Below are 13,999 nucleotides of genomic sequence, written 5' to 3'. Positions count from 1 at the left end.
CATGTCTCACTTCAGTCAAGGGTTCTCCAGGAGAATGTTGCAGGTTACTTTTAGTTTTGTTTTATCTGTAAGAGATGAAGATATCTGGAAAGATATAGGTAGTCTGTACACATCCCCATTCCTGGGATGCACCAATGGTACTGCCTGGACCAAAGTAACTTTCTAGTAGCAGTGCTTGTCAGAGTGCTCTCTCACACGTGCTGCCTCTCTTCTCGCTGCTACACATATTTGGAGTGAATGGCTATAAAAGGGGGCTTGTCCCGCCAACCACCTCAGTTCTTTCCAACCCTGATAGCAGTCAAACCAGGAATCTGGCCATCTCCCCCAACCTGCATTTGATGGAACAGATCATTCCCAGTGCTGTCTTTAGTTTATTATGTAGCAATTTTAATTTCTTTCTTTTGGTGAGGATTTCACAGAGGCTCAGATCCCCCAGTTCCCAACTGTGGAACCGAAGACCACAAAGTTGGGGTTCAAGAGATATGCCTTTTGCCCTGCTATCTTTCTTATTTCAGATGCACGTGTGAACTGTTTGGCCTTCTTGGAGGAAGGTAATTCACTATCTTAATCCTCTGTATGCAGCAGACTGACCACCAGGGCTAGCAAGAAGTTTCAAAATCAACTCCAAGCATTGCTACTGGAGGAAGCATTAGCAACTAAACTTTCTGGCTCCAAGTCTAAGGGATCCACAAGTGTTGGAGACCCGATTCCCCTCTGACAAATGATGATGGGTCCAGAAAGCCCAACAGTTCTCTGGTGCAGGGGTCTATCTTCTTAACTGGAGCCAGTCCTAAGGTGCCAGTCAGGGTGAATCCACTTCATTGGATCATACTGTGGAGAAATCCCTAGCCTCACAGGTGTCAGACTCTTATGAAAGAGCCAGAGTACGAGAGCATGCCATTAAGAATCTTGTTCCTTACAACAAAATCCAAAATTGTTCCATCAAGGTGGAAGCCAGAGGCAAATCAAATGGTTATTATAGAGGACCAAGGTTGTAATATAGAGCCATACCCTGCCCCTGATCCAGAGCCAACAGTTAGCTTGAAAATTAATCAGAAGCCTAATAAAACATATATTGCGTCCTTCAAATTGTAGGTTATTGCAAGCTCCATGATTCAGTAGCCATCTTTTTGTTCTGTGTTTATTCATGAATATTTCTAGTTCTTCCTGTTTATTCCCCATACCTCTTGAATTAGTATAAAGACATCTAAGATAATGATTTGATTTTTCCCTCTCTGTTCCCTCTTGTTTCTCCTTTATCCTTGCTATAATTGACCATGCTTCCCCTCCCCCCCCCCCATTCCAACCCTTTTCCCAGGTGTCCATGTTTGTGATTTACTTGTAGGCTTTTGTCTCCTGTCCCCATTAAAACTAGTTTAAAGCCCTTCTCACTAGGTTAGCCAGTCTCTCTCCAAAGACACTCTTCTCCTTCCTTGACAAATGGACCCCATCTCCACTCAGCTGTCCTTCCTGGAACAGTAACCTGTCGTCAAGGAAGCCAAACCCCTATGTATTGAGGAGTGTTAAAATACCCCTAAATCCTTAATGAAAAGCAACAGAGCACTCTCTGTGGCTTGCCTTAGACATACTCTCATATTAGAAATCTGTAGATCTGCCATTTGGCATCTAGATCAGATGCTCAGTTGATAAGACAGTACTGCACTCCTTACTTAACCAGGCATTCTCATCCGATCATGCAGAGAGAGGAGCACTACTTGCCAAATTCCCAAGAGTGGGACTATACCAAAAAGGTACTCGAAGAAGAAACAAAAGCTACTCACCTGTAACCAGGGTTATTACAGATGACCTCTGCAAATTCACACTCCCAGCCCACTTTCCCTTCTTGGTTGGAATGCTGATTTCAACTACATCAATTTGGGCAAAATTATGGAAAAGCTGCTACAGGTTTCCATTAATAAAGAATTGAAAGAAGGCAATATAATGCTAATTAACATGGTTTTATGGAAAATACGTCTTGTCAAGCAAATTTTATTTCATTCTTTGAGATTTTTGGATGATAAAAGTAACTGCATAGATGTAATAAAGTTTTGTAAGGCATTTGACTTGGTACTACATGACATTCTGATTAAATAACTAGCCCTATACAACAATAATGAAGCACATGTTAAATGGATTAAGACCTGGCTAACTGACAGATCTTCAAAAAGTAGCTGTCAGTGGGGAATCATTAAATAGAGGTGTTTCTAGTAGAGTTCTGCAAGGATCAGTTCTAGGCCCACTGCTATTCAGCATGTAAGTTACTATATAATCCCTTACCCACAATGGTGTTCTGTAACATTTGCCATGGCTACTGTCTAAATTTTTGCCAAGCTTTTCATCATATCCACAGAACAGAGATTAAATTAATGTAACTGCTAGCTTCAATTCATACTAGTGCTTGTAAAAACTACTTCTTCAAAGCACTTAGTTCAATTTTGCAATAAATATCAGAATCCAATAAAGACTATTAAATCTGACTTATTGGCTACCTACGTATTACATTTGGAGATGCAGTCAGCTATTATTCAACAGTGAGGTTCTGGGGGGAGCTGTCAGGGGACAAGGAGCGGGGGGGTTGATGGATTGCAGGTTCTGAGGGGGGCAGTCAGAGGCAGGACGTGGGAAGGGTGTTGGATGGGGGAGACAGCTGTTTTGGGAGGCACAGCCTTCCCTACCTGGCCTCTGATACAATTTTGCAACCCCGATGTGCGGGGGCCAGCTTTAGGAAGTGCGGGGCCCGATTTTAACAGTTTTGACAGGGCCCCGGCAGGGATGACTTAAAAAAAAACAAAAAACACATGGGGCTTACTCACCGGGTGGCGCTCCAAGTCTTCGGTGGCACTTTGGCGGCGGGTCCTTCACTCGCTCCGGGTCTTTGGCGGCACTGAAGGACCCGCCGCTGAAGTGCTGCTGAAGAACTGGTATGAATGAAGGACCCGGTAGGGAACCGGTTGTTAAGATTTTGGCAGCTCATCACTGGGTAGAGGTGTATATGGCATTGATGAGAGTGATACTGGAATACTTTGTCCCATTTCGGTGTTCACATTTCGAAAGGAGAGGATGCAGACAAAAGCCTCAAATGATTTGAGGGCTGGAAAAAATGCCTTACAGTGAGAGATATGGAGCTCAGTCTGTTTAGCTTATCAAAAAGTTCAAGAGATTACTTGATCACTATGTATACAAGTTCCTTCATGGGGAGAAAATACTTGCTACGAAAGGACTCTTAAATCTATCAGAGAAACGCATGAGAAGAACCAGTGACTGGAAGTTAAAGCTAGACAAATTCAAATTAGAAATAAGGCACAATATTTTAACAGGGAGGATTATGAACTACTGGAACAAACTACAAAAGAATATGGTGGATTCTCCATCTCTTAATGTCTTGAAATCCAAGACTGGATTCCTTTCTGGAGGATATGCTCTAGTCAAGCACAAGTTAATGGGCTGCACAGAGGTAACTGGAAGAAATGGCCTCTGTGAAGCAGGATATTGTACTAGATGAACTAATGGTCTCTTCTGGCCTTAAAATGAATCTATGAACTTTGGATCTGAGAAGGTGGTGGAAGTATCTGAGGCAGTCAGCATGCCATCCTACCTTTTATAGCTACACCCTTTGAGTGTTAAGAGTAGTGATGGAAGGATAGTGGGTGCATAAGCGCTCCCATGGGCACTGCTACTAAAATTTCCAGTCCAGACTGTACAATCGGGCACATCTCAGGCAAGTGAATGTGCAGAGGTTGTCTTGAACTCCAGTAACAGGTGAGTAACCTTTGTTTCTCTTCAGGGCTCAATTCTGTAAGACTATTTCAATGGAACTTCTCATGTGCTTAAAGTTAAGCACGTGCGTAAGTGCTTTGCTGGATGCAGAATGCATAGCACCTTGCAGGATCTAGCTCTTGCACAACTCATATTTATGTTAATAGTAGATTGAGAATTCTCTCTCTAGTTGAGAGGAAAAGGTTTAGAATACTTAGAGTAAAGGAATAATGGAATAAGTCTCTTTGACAAAGGAAAATGTTTTTAAATCAATGGCCAGCACTGGCAATTAACAATCTGTGTGTTTCACTTTATTGGACTAAAATAGAGGCTGGAACAAAAATGCACTCCCAAAATACAGTTCACTTCCTAATGAGAAAACCTTTATTCATATGTTAATCTTTATAGGGATCATTTTCTACATAACTCCTCTAACTCTGAGATTTCATCTTTCTTTGAGGAAGAATGTTTTTGTTCCTTTTAAAATAGCTATTCGTACAAAAACAAGTCTTGTAGCAATCTGAAATTAAAGTCTTTGGAAAGTGTATGTAGGTTCAACTGCAAATTTAGGTTGGATTTTGTAGTCAACTTTATATATTTGGACAGTAGAACTGTTACAAATTGCTGTCTTTTCCCCCCACCTCAGAATAGCATTCCCTTCGAACATCATGGCAAGTAGCTGCTCGTCTCCTCGTTGGAAGGCAGCACTGGGTGAGTCCCTTCTTGTTAGACCCAAATCTTTTTGGATGGGGTGGGATTAAATCCTGTGGAAACATCGGATTTGGCTCTTCCTCTTCACATTAACTCTTACAATTGTACACTTTATCTCTGTGCCCTACACTCAGATGTCAGGTACTTGACATGGCATTAGGATTCCTTCTGACTGTAAAAGTAAACATCCTTCCAAGAGCTGAAGTATTTACTACTATTCTTCCTAAATTCTTTAGTAGAATTAATTAAAATTGGTGGTTTGGGAAGCTCCTATGGCTATTAAGGCATTGCTAATAAAATAAGCAGACCAGCAACTCTAAACCAAGTCTATCCTAGAACCACTCACTCACTCACTCATGCCCGTCACCCCAATCAGGGTATGGGCCGCCAACCACAGATCTCCAGAGTCTTCTATCCTGGGCCATTCGCTCTAGCTGGTTCCAGGTATAGCCCATTTTTTTGCTATCAGCCTGAAGGTCACACCATAATTATGCTCACAATCTCAGACATCCATTCTAAACTAGTTTGATCTTTTAAAATTATGAAAACAGATTACTTGTTCTGAAGACTTGTCTTGGAGAACAAAATTAACTAATTCAAGTAAGGCTTTATCTTGGCATGAGTGGAACAAGTTATTAAAGTAGCCTTCATTTTTCTATGTTTTTAAATTCTCTTCCATCCCTTATGAGCTGCCAGAGATTAAAAACATTTTCAGATGAACTTCTCTTTAGTGTAGCTGAAACATGAGCACCTTAAATATAGGCAGGCTTGAACTTGGACACTCAAAATCCTTTGCCAGTGGATAGTGAAATAATTTCTGCCTTTGTGCGCAGTTTTCTAGTATTTAAGCCAATTGTATTTTAGCAATAGAAACATTTGTGGGTCAAAATCTGTACCTCACTGTTGAAGGATACTGACTCTTAAATTATTTTAGAAGCTGCTTCTTTGCTATATATTAAAAAGGCAATCCTATTTTTCTGTTCCTTGTTAAATTCTGTAGTTCTTTCTGCTGCTTTACTTTCTCTATAAAGCTCCAGCTTGCACTAATTCTACATCTGCAGTTGGTGTAGCATCCTTCTCTTCCTCTTTTTTATTTAATTTTCTCCATTTCTGTGTACTTGGCTCACTCCAGAAGCTGCTTCTTTCTTGAATTGTTGTTGTAATATTCAAAACTGTCTGCAAATGATAGTTTACTTTAGAGCCCCAGTCATTAGGCCTTACTCAAGCAAAGCGCCCACTGAAGTCAATGCAAATCTTGCATGAGTTACGACAGCAGGAAACCAGCCGGATCAAGATCTTGTCTGTTGTGCTTGACCTTTATGTGTGAAAAATGTGGTAGCTATTTAAGACTCTGCTTCTCTATCTTAGAGTGATATTGCTACTTTGACAGTTGTAACTTCTTAAATTAAATGTACTGATGTGTGATGCCTTTAACTTTCTGTGGGCAGTATGTTACTTAAGACAAGCTCAAGCTAAGTAAATAATATTGTGAAATGTGTTTAATATGGCATCACCAGTAAAAAGCCAAAGAGCTCTATTTTTTAAACATATTTTTAACTTTATGCTTCGATATGGGTTTCTTCAGCCTTGAATCACTATCAGTTTTATTTTGAGAGCTCAGCAGTTTAATCTGGTTTTGTTCTTTTTTTGCGTGCATGTTTTTGCTGTGATTTATTTGTTCTCCAAACTCTGTTTTTGCTGAAGAGGTGCATTTTCTGTGTTAACCTTAATACAGAAGGAAAATGCAGATAATGTGATGTGGCTACAGGTAGGTATGAAATAACCTGTGTAGTCCATTGGATTACAGATTCTAGAAAGATCTTTTTTTTTTCTTTTAACAGGGTTTTTATGCCCAGATGTTTTGCAACAAGTGACTGAAACAATTTTGGTATCACCATCTATGCTACTTAAAATAACTTGTGCTGATGTTACCTTGTTCTTTGGCTCTAATAGATTCCTGCTCGTGTGACTACCAGTGTTCTCCAGTCTGCTGTGCACCGATGAAAATAATTTTGCCACAGAGGGCAGATAATGCATGGCTGATCGCCTATGTTACCAATGGCTTTATTAGCAAAAATACCCCAACCTAGAGCAGAAACATTACAACTGGAGCTCTCCATGCCACTTACAAAGAGATACTTGCAGGAACATGGACAGACACCAACAGCTGCCATTAAAAGAGGCTCTTGCCAGAAACCCAATGACCTTAAGTGAACTCTGTAGTAACAGGGCTGGAAAAGGAAGAGATGGTTTACAGAGTTAACCGCCTGTTGTTGAATAGCCATTTCAGTTCTCCCTCCACAGGTGGCAGACTTTACCCCTTTTTATTATTCTACTGTAACTATAAGTCTTTTACCCGGTTGGTTTAAGAAAATTTTATATCATTTTGCTAAGATTATTGGCTTAATTCTGTGTAAAGAATTCTGTCTTGCTTTTGTCTGATTTAAAAATGTCAAATATGAACAATCCTGAATTAAAGACAATGACTTGAAATTTCTTGTAAAATTTAGCCTGGCAGGGAATATGTAAATTAATTAAAACCATTTGATTTTATTTAAACTGTTTACTTTTTTTTGTATGGTCCCATTTGGGATGTGGGGTGGGGAAGTTCTCCTGAAAGTTTTTTAATATGCATTAGTTTTATTACTTTGCTTCTTCCACATTTTAAATGGAACTCTCCATGCAACACAGAAACATTTTTGAATTTTTACTCTTCTCTAGTACAGTCAGAGAAAACAAAAGATACTGAAGATACAAAAGAATTGTCTGGGCTTTTTAGAGATGGTGATATTGATAGATAACTTATTCCTAAAGAATGTGAAGAATAAAGAGGGAGAAGGGCTCTGATATTTAAGAGAAATTTGTTGGAGTTTAGAGATGGTAAGCATGGCATGTGTATCTCCTTCATTAGAGGAGGAGGATTGTGTATAAAACACTCTTCCTTGGTAAGATCTAGTTTTCTACATTGTGAGATTGGCTGGTTTGAAGACAGTTGCAAGTGGAACAAGAATTACTGCCATTGCAGACTGAATGAATTTGTGTACATTTGCTTCAGTATCCACAGACATAAAAACAAGTAATTCTGGTCTGCTGTGTATTACCAAGACTCAAAAAGGAATTATAAACAAAATATTCCTGCTGTGAAATCCTGAGAACTGATTCTCAGGCATGAATTACATTCGTAATATAATACAAGTTGTATATTTCTGGGATTGCTATTCTTTTTCTGGAGTTAAATAACTTGTTCATATGCCTAGAATTTCCAAAATAAAAAGTGCCCTTGGCAGATGGGGAAGGATCTTTACATTGTTTCTAACTTAAAACATTTTCATAAAGTAATGCTAAATATTTTATCCTTGCAGGAACTAGAAAAGTAGAATTATTAGTCATACTCAAGCAAAGTTAATGTCAGTTTCCCTCTTGAAAATGAAAGTGCAATACATAAGTGTTATTAGAAAGATTCCCTCCTATTTGGAAACATTGGCTAAAAACAAATCGATTAATGTTTTCCTTTTGCCTCAAACTTTGTTAGGATAGTTTTTATTGTTCCAGAGTTTTGCAAATTCCTTTTCTATCCAAAATCCACGGACTAAATCTGTCAGTCACTTTTCTTGAGATTTCAGAATGCTAACTAATTGCTTGTGCTTGCTCTAGATCTCATTGGGGGAAACCTGTGTTTTGGGGGAGTGCAATGGAAAGGTTTAAAAGTTTGGTCCGTGGTTAATTTTGCATAACAGAATCCCTTACTCAGTTACTGTAGATTTCAGGACTTAAGGCATGTGCACTACCATTTGTACAGGTCTACATTTCACTGTACTTTTTTTGTAAATATGTGTGGTTAATGATGTAATGTTAGAGAGATGTAGAAAGGCCGACTTTTTTTCCTTCCTCTGTATCCAGAACCTTAAATTGCTGTACTGTACTTAAAAGCTGACTCATGCAAATTTCTAGAATTGTTCTTGGTTGTGGGCTGTTCTTGCCCTTTCACAATAGTTATATCCCATCACCTGCAAAAAATAGTTACAATGTCTGTATAAACGTGTGTATTGGTAACCAATATCTCGGAACATCTCATTTGTACTATCACTGTATTTGTGTACTTTACCAATTGTGTAAATAATAAATTCATAATGACTTCTAATTTTTTCTTGGTGAAATTTGTCTTTTTAATGGATTCTCAGCACATACACAGGCAAATTCCATACTACTGAGGACATGCAAAAATCAAGGTAATACCAAAATGTTAGCAAGAAGATTGCAGTGTGTACTCCACATGGAGTACTCTGGCCTAAATTTAGACTAACCATACATTGGGGGAGAACACAAAAGGCCCTCACTCCTGTGCAGGTATTAGTCACAGTCACATTCAGTCCTTCACAAATGCTGAGCATTGAAAACTAGTGCCTAAAATGATATCTTTCTTAAAGGTAGGGAGGGGGCAAGGACAGTGTGATGGCTATCTTCTCTGCACTGACCAGCAAAATTGGGTTGGCACATCTAGGGAAAAGTATATATTGAAAGTGACACATGCGCCCAGAAGTGTGGTGACTGCCTCAGCCAGCTCTGGTGGAGGGGACTTCTGCCCCAATCTAGTCTTCTCCTACTGCAAGTGTTGATTGAAAAGCCATGATTCAGCTATGGTTTTTGTAGGTTTAGAGGGCTATGTCAACTTATACCAACTAAGGACCTAGCCCATAGTATATAACATTTAGTGCCTGATCCAATGAAGATGATGGGGAAAAGGAGTAACAAACTAATAACTGCAGGTAGCCCCTGAGACAATAAAGACCTAACTGTATAGTAGTAGCCCATTTCTTCTCATTGAAATGAATGCCTTTTTTCCCTAATGGTAAAGTATTAATTATTTACTATAATTAATAAACTAATATAGTTTGCTTCAGTTTACAGTCTTATAAAGAGAAGCATTTTCCAAGTGTTCAGTATTCATTGTTCTTTTGTTATCAAGTATAACTGTATTGATATGAAGCTTGGGAAAACAATTGTTGAGCTGTAAGACTTACAATTGACTGGTAGGAGCTGTAGGGGAAAAGATGGAGGATGTTTATTTCATATCACTAGTAATAATAGCTAGCTAGCTGTTAGAGAGCTTTTCAGCAGTAGACTGCAAATGCATTAATGTATTTATCCTTGCAACACTCCTGTGAGGTAGAAAAGTATTTCCCCCATTTTACAGATAAGGAAATGACGCAGAGAGAGGCTAAGTGACTTGCCAACGGTCACACACAGGAAGTCTGCTGTGGTATAGAGAATTGAACCTGAGTCTGAAGAGTCCTAATAGTATGTATGTTAGTTCTGATGCAGATGTATTACAAACCACTGTTTTCTGGCATTTAATCTTCAAAATTATAATTATTCACAAGTTTCTTCAGGTCATATGTGTCATAGTTGAAAGAATTATTCAAATTCTTGCCTGGAAAGGTGAGGTTTACTTTGCACTTTCAGAGCTGAAATGCATTATTTAAAAAAAAAATCCAGCCTTGCCATGTATGTAGTATTCCATGGGAACAATCTCCTTTGACTTTGTTCCTTAAAAAAAAAAAAAATTGATTTGGGCGCCATATACACAGCAAGCATAACCAAACCTAGTGGTAACTGGGTTCCCAGACTCTTATAGGGCATCAAGGATCTTAAAAACAGGGTAAGATAGATAGAAAATGTGGCAAAAGACCACCTAGGCTTAACCATGAGATCTTGTATGATCTAAAAAATAAAAAGTCATATAAAAAATGGAAACTAGGACAAATTACAAAGGATGAATATAGGCAAACAGCACAAGAATGCAGGGGCAAGATTAGAAAGGCAAAGGCACAAAATGAGCTCAAACTAGCTACGGGAATAAAGGGAAACAAGAAGACTTTATCAATACATTAGAAGCAAGAGGAAGACCAAAGACAGGGTAGGCCCACTGCTCAGTGAGGAGGGAGAAACAGTAACAGGAAACTTGGAAATGGCAGAGATGCTTAATGACTTCTTTGTTTCGGTCTGCACCGAGAAGTCTGAAGGAATGCCTAACATAGTGAATGTTAATGGGAACGGAGTAGGTTTAGAAGAGAAAATGAAAAAAGAACAAGTTAAAAATCTCTTAGAAAAATTAGATGCCTGCAAGTCACCAGGGCCTGATGAAATGCATCCTAGAATATGCAAGGAGCTAACAGAGGAGGTATCTGAGCCTCTAGCTATTACCTTTGGAAAATCATGGGAGACAGGAGAGATTCCAGAAGACTGGAAAAGGGCAAACGTAGTGCCCATCTACAAAAAGGGAAATAAAAACAACCCAGGAAACTACAGACCAGTTAGTTTAACTTCTGTGCCAGGGAAGATAATGGAGCAAGTAATTAAGGAAATAATCTGCAAACACTTGGAAGGTGGTAAGGTGATAGGGAATAGCTGGCATGGATTTGTAAAGAACAAATCATGTCAAACCAATCTCATAGCTTTCTTTGATAGGATAATGAGCCTTGTGGATAAGGCAGAAGCGGTGGATGTGGTATACCTAGACTTTAGTAAGGCATTTGATACGGTCTCGCATGATATTCTTATTGATAAACTAGGCAAATACAACTTAGAGGGGGCTACTATAAGGTGGGTGCATAACTGGCTGGATAACTGTACTCAGAGAGTAGTTATTAATGGTTTCCAATCCTCCTGGAAAGGTATAACGAGGGGGGTTCCGCAGGGGTCTTTTGGGACCGGCTCTGTTCAATATCTTCATCAATGACTTAGATATTGGCATCGAAAGTATGCTTATTAAGTTTGCAGATGATACCAAACTGGGAAGGATTGCAACTGCTTTGGAGGATAGGGTCAAAATTCAAAATGATCTGGACAAATTGGAGAAATGGTCTGAGGTAAACAGGATGAAGCTTAATAAAGACAAATGCAAAGTGCTCCACTTAGGCAGGAACAATCAGTTTCACACATACAGAATGGGAAGAGACTGTCTAGGAAAGAGTATGGCAGAAAGGGATCTAGAGGTTATAGTGGACCACAAGCTAAATACGTCTCAACAGTGTGATGCTGTTGCAAAAAAAGCAAACATGATTCTGGGATGCATTAACAGGTGTGTTGTGAGGAAGACTCGAGAAGTCATTCTTCTGCTCTACTCTGCACTGGTCAGGCCTCAGCTGGAGTATTGTGTCCAGTTCTGGGCACTGCATTTCAAGAAAGATGTGGAGAAATTGGAGAGGGTGCAGAGAAGAGCAACAAGAAGGTCTAGAGAACATGACCTATGAAGGAGGCTGAAAGAATTGGGTTTGTTTAGTTTGGAAAAGAGAAGACTGAGCGGGGACATGATAGCAGTTTTCAGGTATCTAAAAGGGCGTCATAAGGAGGTGAGAGAAAACTTTTTCATCTTAGCCTCTAAGGATAGAACAAGCAGCAATGGGCTTAAACTGCAGCAAGGGAGGTTTAGGTTGGACATTAGGAAAAAGTTCCTAACTGTCAGGGTGGTTAAACATTGGAATAAACTGCCTAGGGAGGTTGTGGAATCTCCAGCTCTGGAGATATTTAAGAGTAGGTTAGATAAATGTGTATCAGGGATGGTCTAGACAGTATTTGGTCCTGCCATGAGGACAGGGGACTGGACTCGATGACCTCTCGTGGTCCCTTCCAATCCTAGAGTCTATGAATCTTCATTAATGATCTGGAGGATGGTGTGGATTGCACCCTCAGCAAGTTTGCAGATGACACTAAACTGGGAGGAGTGGTAGATACATTGGAAGGTAGGAATAGGATACAGAGGGGCCTAGACAAATTAGAGGATTGGGCCAAAAGAAATCTGATGAGGTTCAACAAGGACAAGGGCAGAGTCCTGCACTTAGGACGGAAGAATCCCATGCAGTGCTACAGACTAGGGACCAAGCGGCTAGGCAGCAGTTCTGCAGAAAAGGACCCAAGGGTTACTGTGGACGAGAAGTTGGATATGAGTCAACAGAGTGCCTTTGTTGCCAAGAAGGCTAACAACATTTTTGGGCTGTATACATAGGAGCATTGCCAGCAGATCGAGGGAGGTGATCATTCCCCTCTATTCGGCATTGGTGAGGTCTCATCTGCAGTACTGTGTCCAGTTTTGGGCCCCACACTACAAGAATGATGTGGAAAAATTGGAAAGAGTCCCGCGGAGGGCAACAAAAATGATTAGGGGGCTGGAGCACATGACTTACGAGGCGCGGCTGAGGGAACTGGGATCATTTAGTCTGTGGAAGAGAAGAATGAGGGGGGATTTGATAGCTGCTTTCAACTACCTGAAAGGGGGTTCCAAAGAGGATGACAGAACAAGAAGTAATGGTCTCAAGTTGCAGTGGGGGAGGTTTAGGGTGGATATTAGGAAGAACTTTTTCACAGGAGGGTGGTGAAGAACTGGAGTGAGTTACCTAGGGAGGTGATGGACTCTCCTTCCTTAGATGTTTTTAAGGTCAGGCTTGACAGAGCCCTAGCTGGGATGATTTAGTTGGGGATTGGTCCTGCTTTGAGCAGGGGGGGTTGGCCTAGATGCCCTCAGGTCCCTTCCAACCCTGATATTCTATGACATGGAGAAGTTTGTGTTACCTTTCAAGAGTGTTAATTTAAAAAAAAAGTGAAAAGATGCAGAAATGCAAAATTAGGGATGCTCTTCTCAAACAAGACACTCAACACTTCAGCAAGAGATATGCCAGTTTATTATCATCCCTTATGAGGCAGAATAGCAAAATGTATGCCAGTGAGCACTGGTTTTATAGTTTTGTTTTGATGGGTCTCCAGTTAATAGTGTAGGGTTTTTTTTTGTTGCCACACTATTTTGCTCTTTTGATGTAAGTGCTTTAATAGCATATGTCAGTTTCAGGGGGAACTGCACTGTATTCTCCCCTCCATAGGCCACCCCAGATGTGTGCATTCTGGTTTCAGAACTCCAGCTGTCATCTGTCCCTGGGCAGAGCCCCTGTCTCACTCCTTTCTGACCTGGGGTGCCATATGCCATACACTCTGATGTTCCCAATAAGCCTGTCTGCCTAATGGACAATACTGGAGTTTTGCTTTCTCTTGGAGGGCTATGAACAATGTATTCCCACCAGTTACTATACAGCTCATTCTAAGCAAGCACATTTGTTAAGATAAAATGCATTAGAGAAGACATTAAAAACAGTCAACAGACTTAAACACAAACTAAACATACCGAAAGTCACCCATCAGTCTTATATAGTCCCGGTAGGCTAAAGTCTCTACAGCCCTTCAACAAAGGGTGATGGCTGTCCTTGAACAGTCACTCCAAGCTATGCATTCCACATTCAGCAGCCCTCTATGGGGAAAAGCCCAGTATAAAATTTAGATATCAAATAACTTTTCTAATACTGATAGCTACTAATGGATGAACAAAAATTGAAATAGATGGTTGTATTTGTCGTCTTATTGACATTTATTTGCTATGTAATCACATTAAATGTTTTAAACAAAATTATATTTTTTCTTGTGATGCCACCTCTCCAGTACAATAATTTTGCTAGTAAAAATAAGGTGATTCTAATAACTCCCCCCC

The 13,999-nt window shown here is 40.0% G+C and overlaps 1 protein-coding gene across 4 annotated transcripts in view; it reads left to right on the top strand.

Moving 5' to 3' along the window:
* The window catches only part of CSNK1D (casein kinase 1 delta), a 36,128-nt gene extending 27,520 nt beyond the window's left edge, over nucleotides 1-8,608 (top strand). For 2 of the 4 annotated variants that reach the window (XM_044982741.1, XM_044982739.1), the window contains exons 9-10: nucleotides 4,403-4,467; nucleotides 6,421-8,608. In XM_044982741.1, the coding sequence (XP_044838676.1) occupies nucleotides 4,403-4,435 (33 nt within the window). In that variant the 3' untranslated portion in view covers nucleotides 4,436-4,467; nucleotides 6,421-8,608. The remainder of the gene's footprint in view (nucleotides 1-4,402; nucleotides 4,468-6,420) is intronic. The other 2 variants (XM_044982740.1, XM_044982738.1) reach the window with 1 other exon arrangement.
* The last annotated feature ends 5,391 nt before the right edge of the window (nucleotides 8,609-13,999 follow it).

Source organism: Mauremys mutica, chromosome 12, assembly GCF_020497125.1.
Source record: "Mauremys mutica isolate MM-2020 ecotype Southern chromosome 12, ASM2049712v1, whole genome shotgun sequence".
Classification (NCBI taxonomy): Eukaryota; Metazoa; Chordata; order Testudines; family Geoemydidae; genus Mauremys; species Mauremys mutica.
The sequence above is the reverse complement of the archived record's forward strand: the minus strand, read 5'-3'. Positions and strand labels throughout refer to the sequence as shown.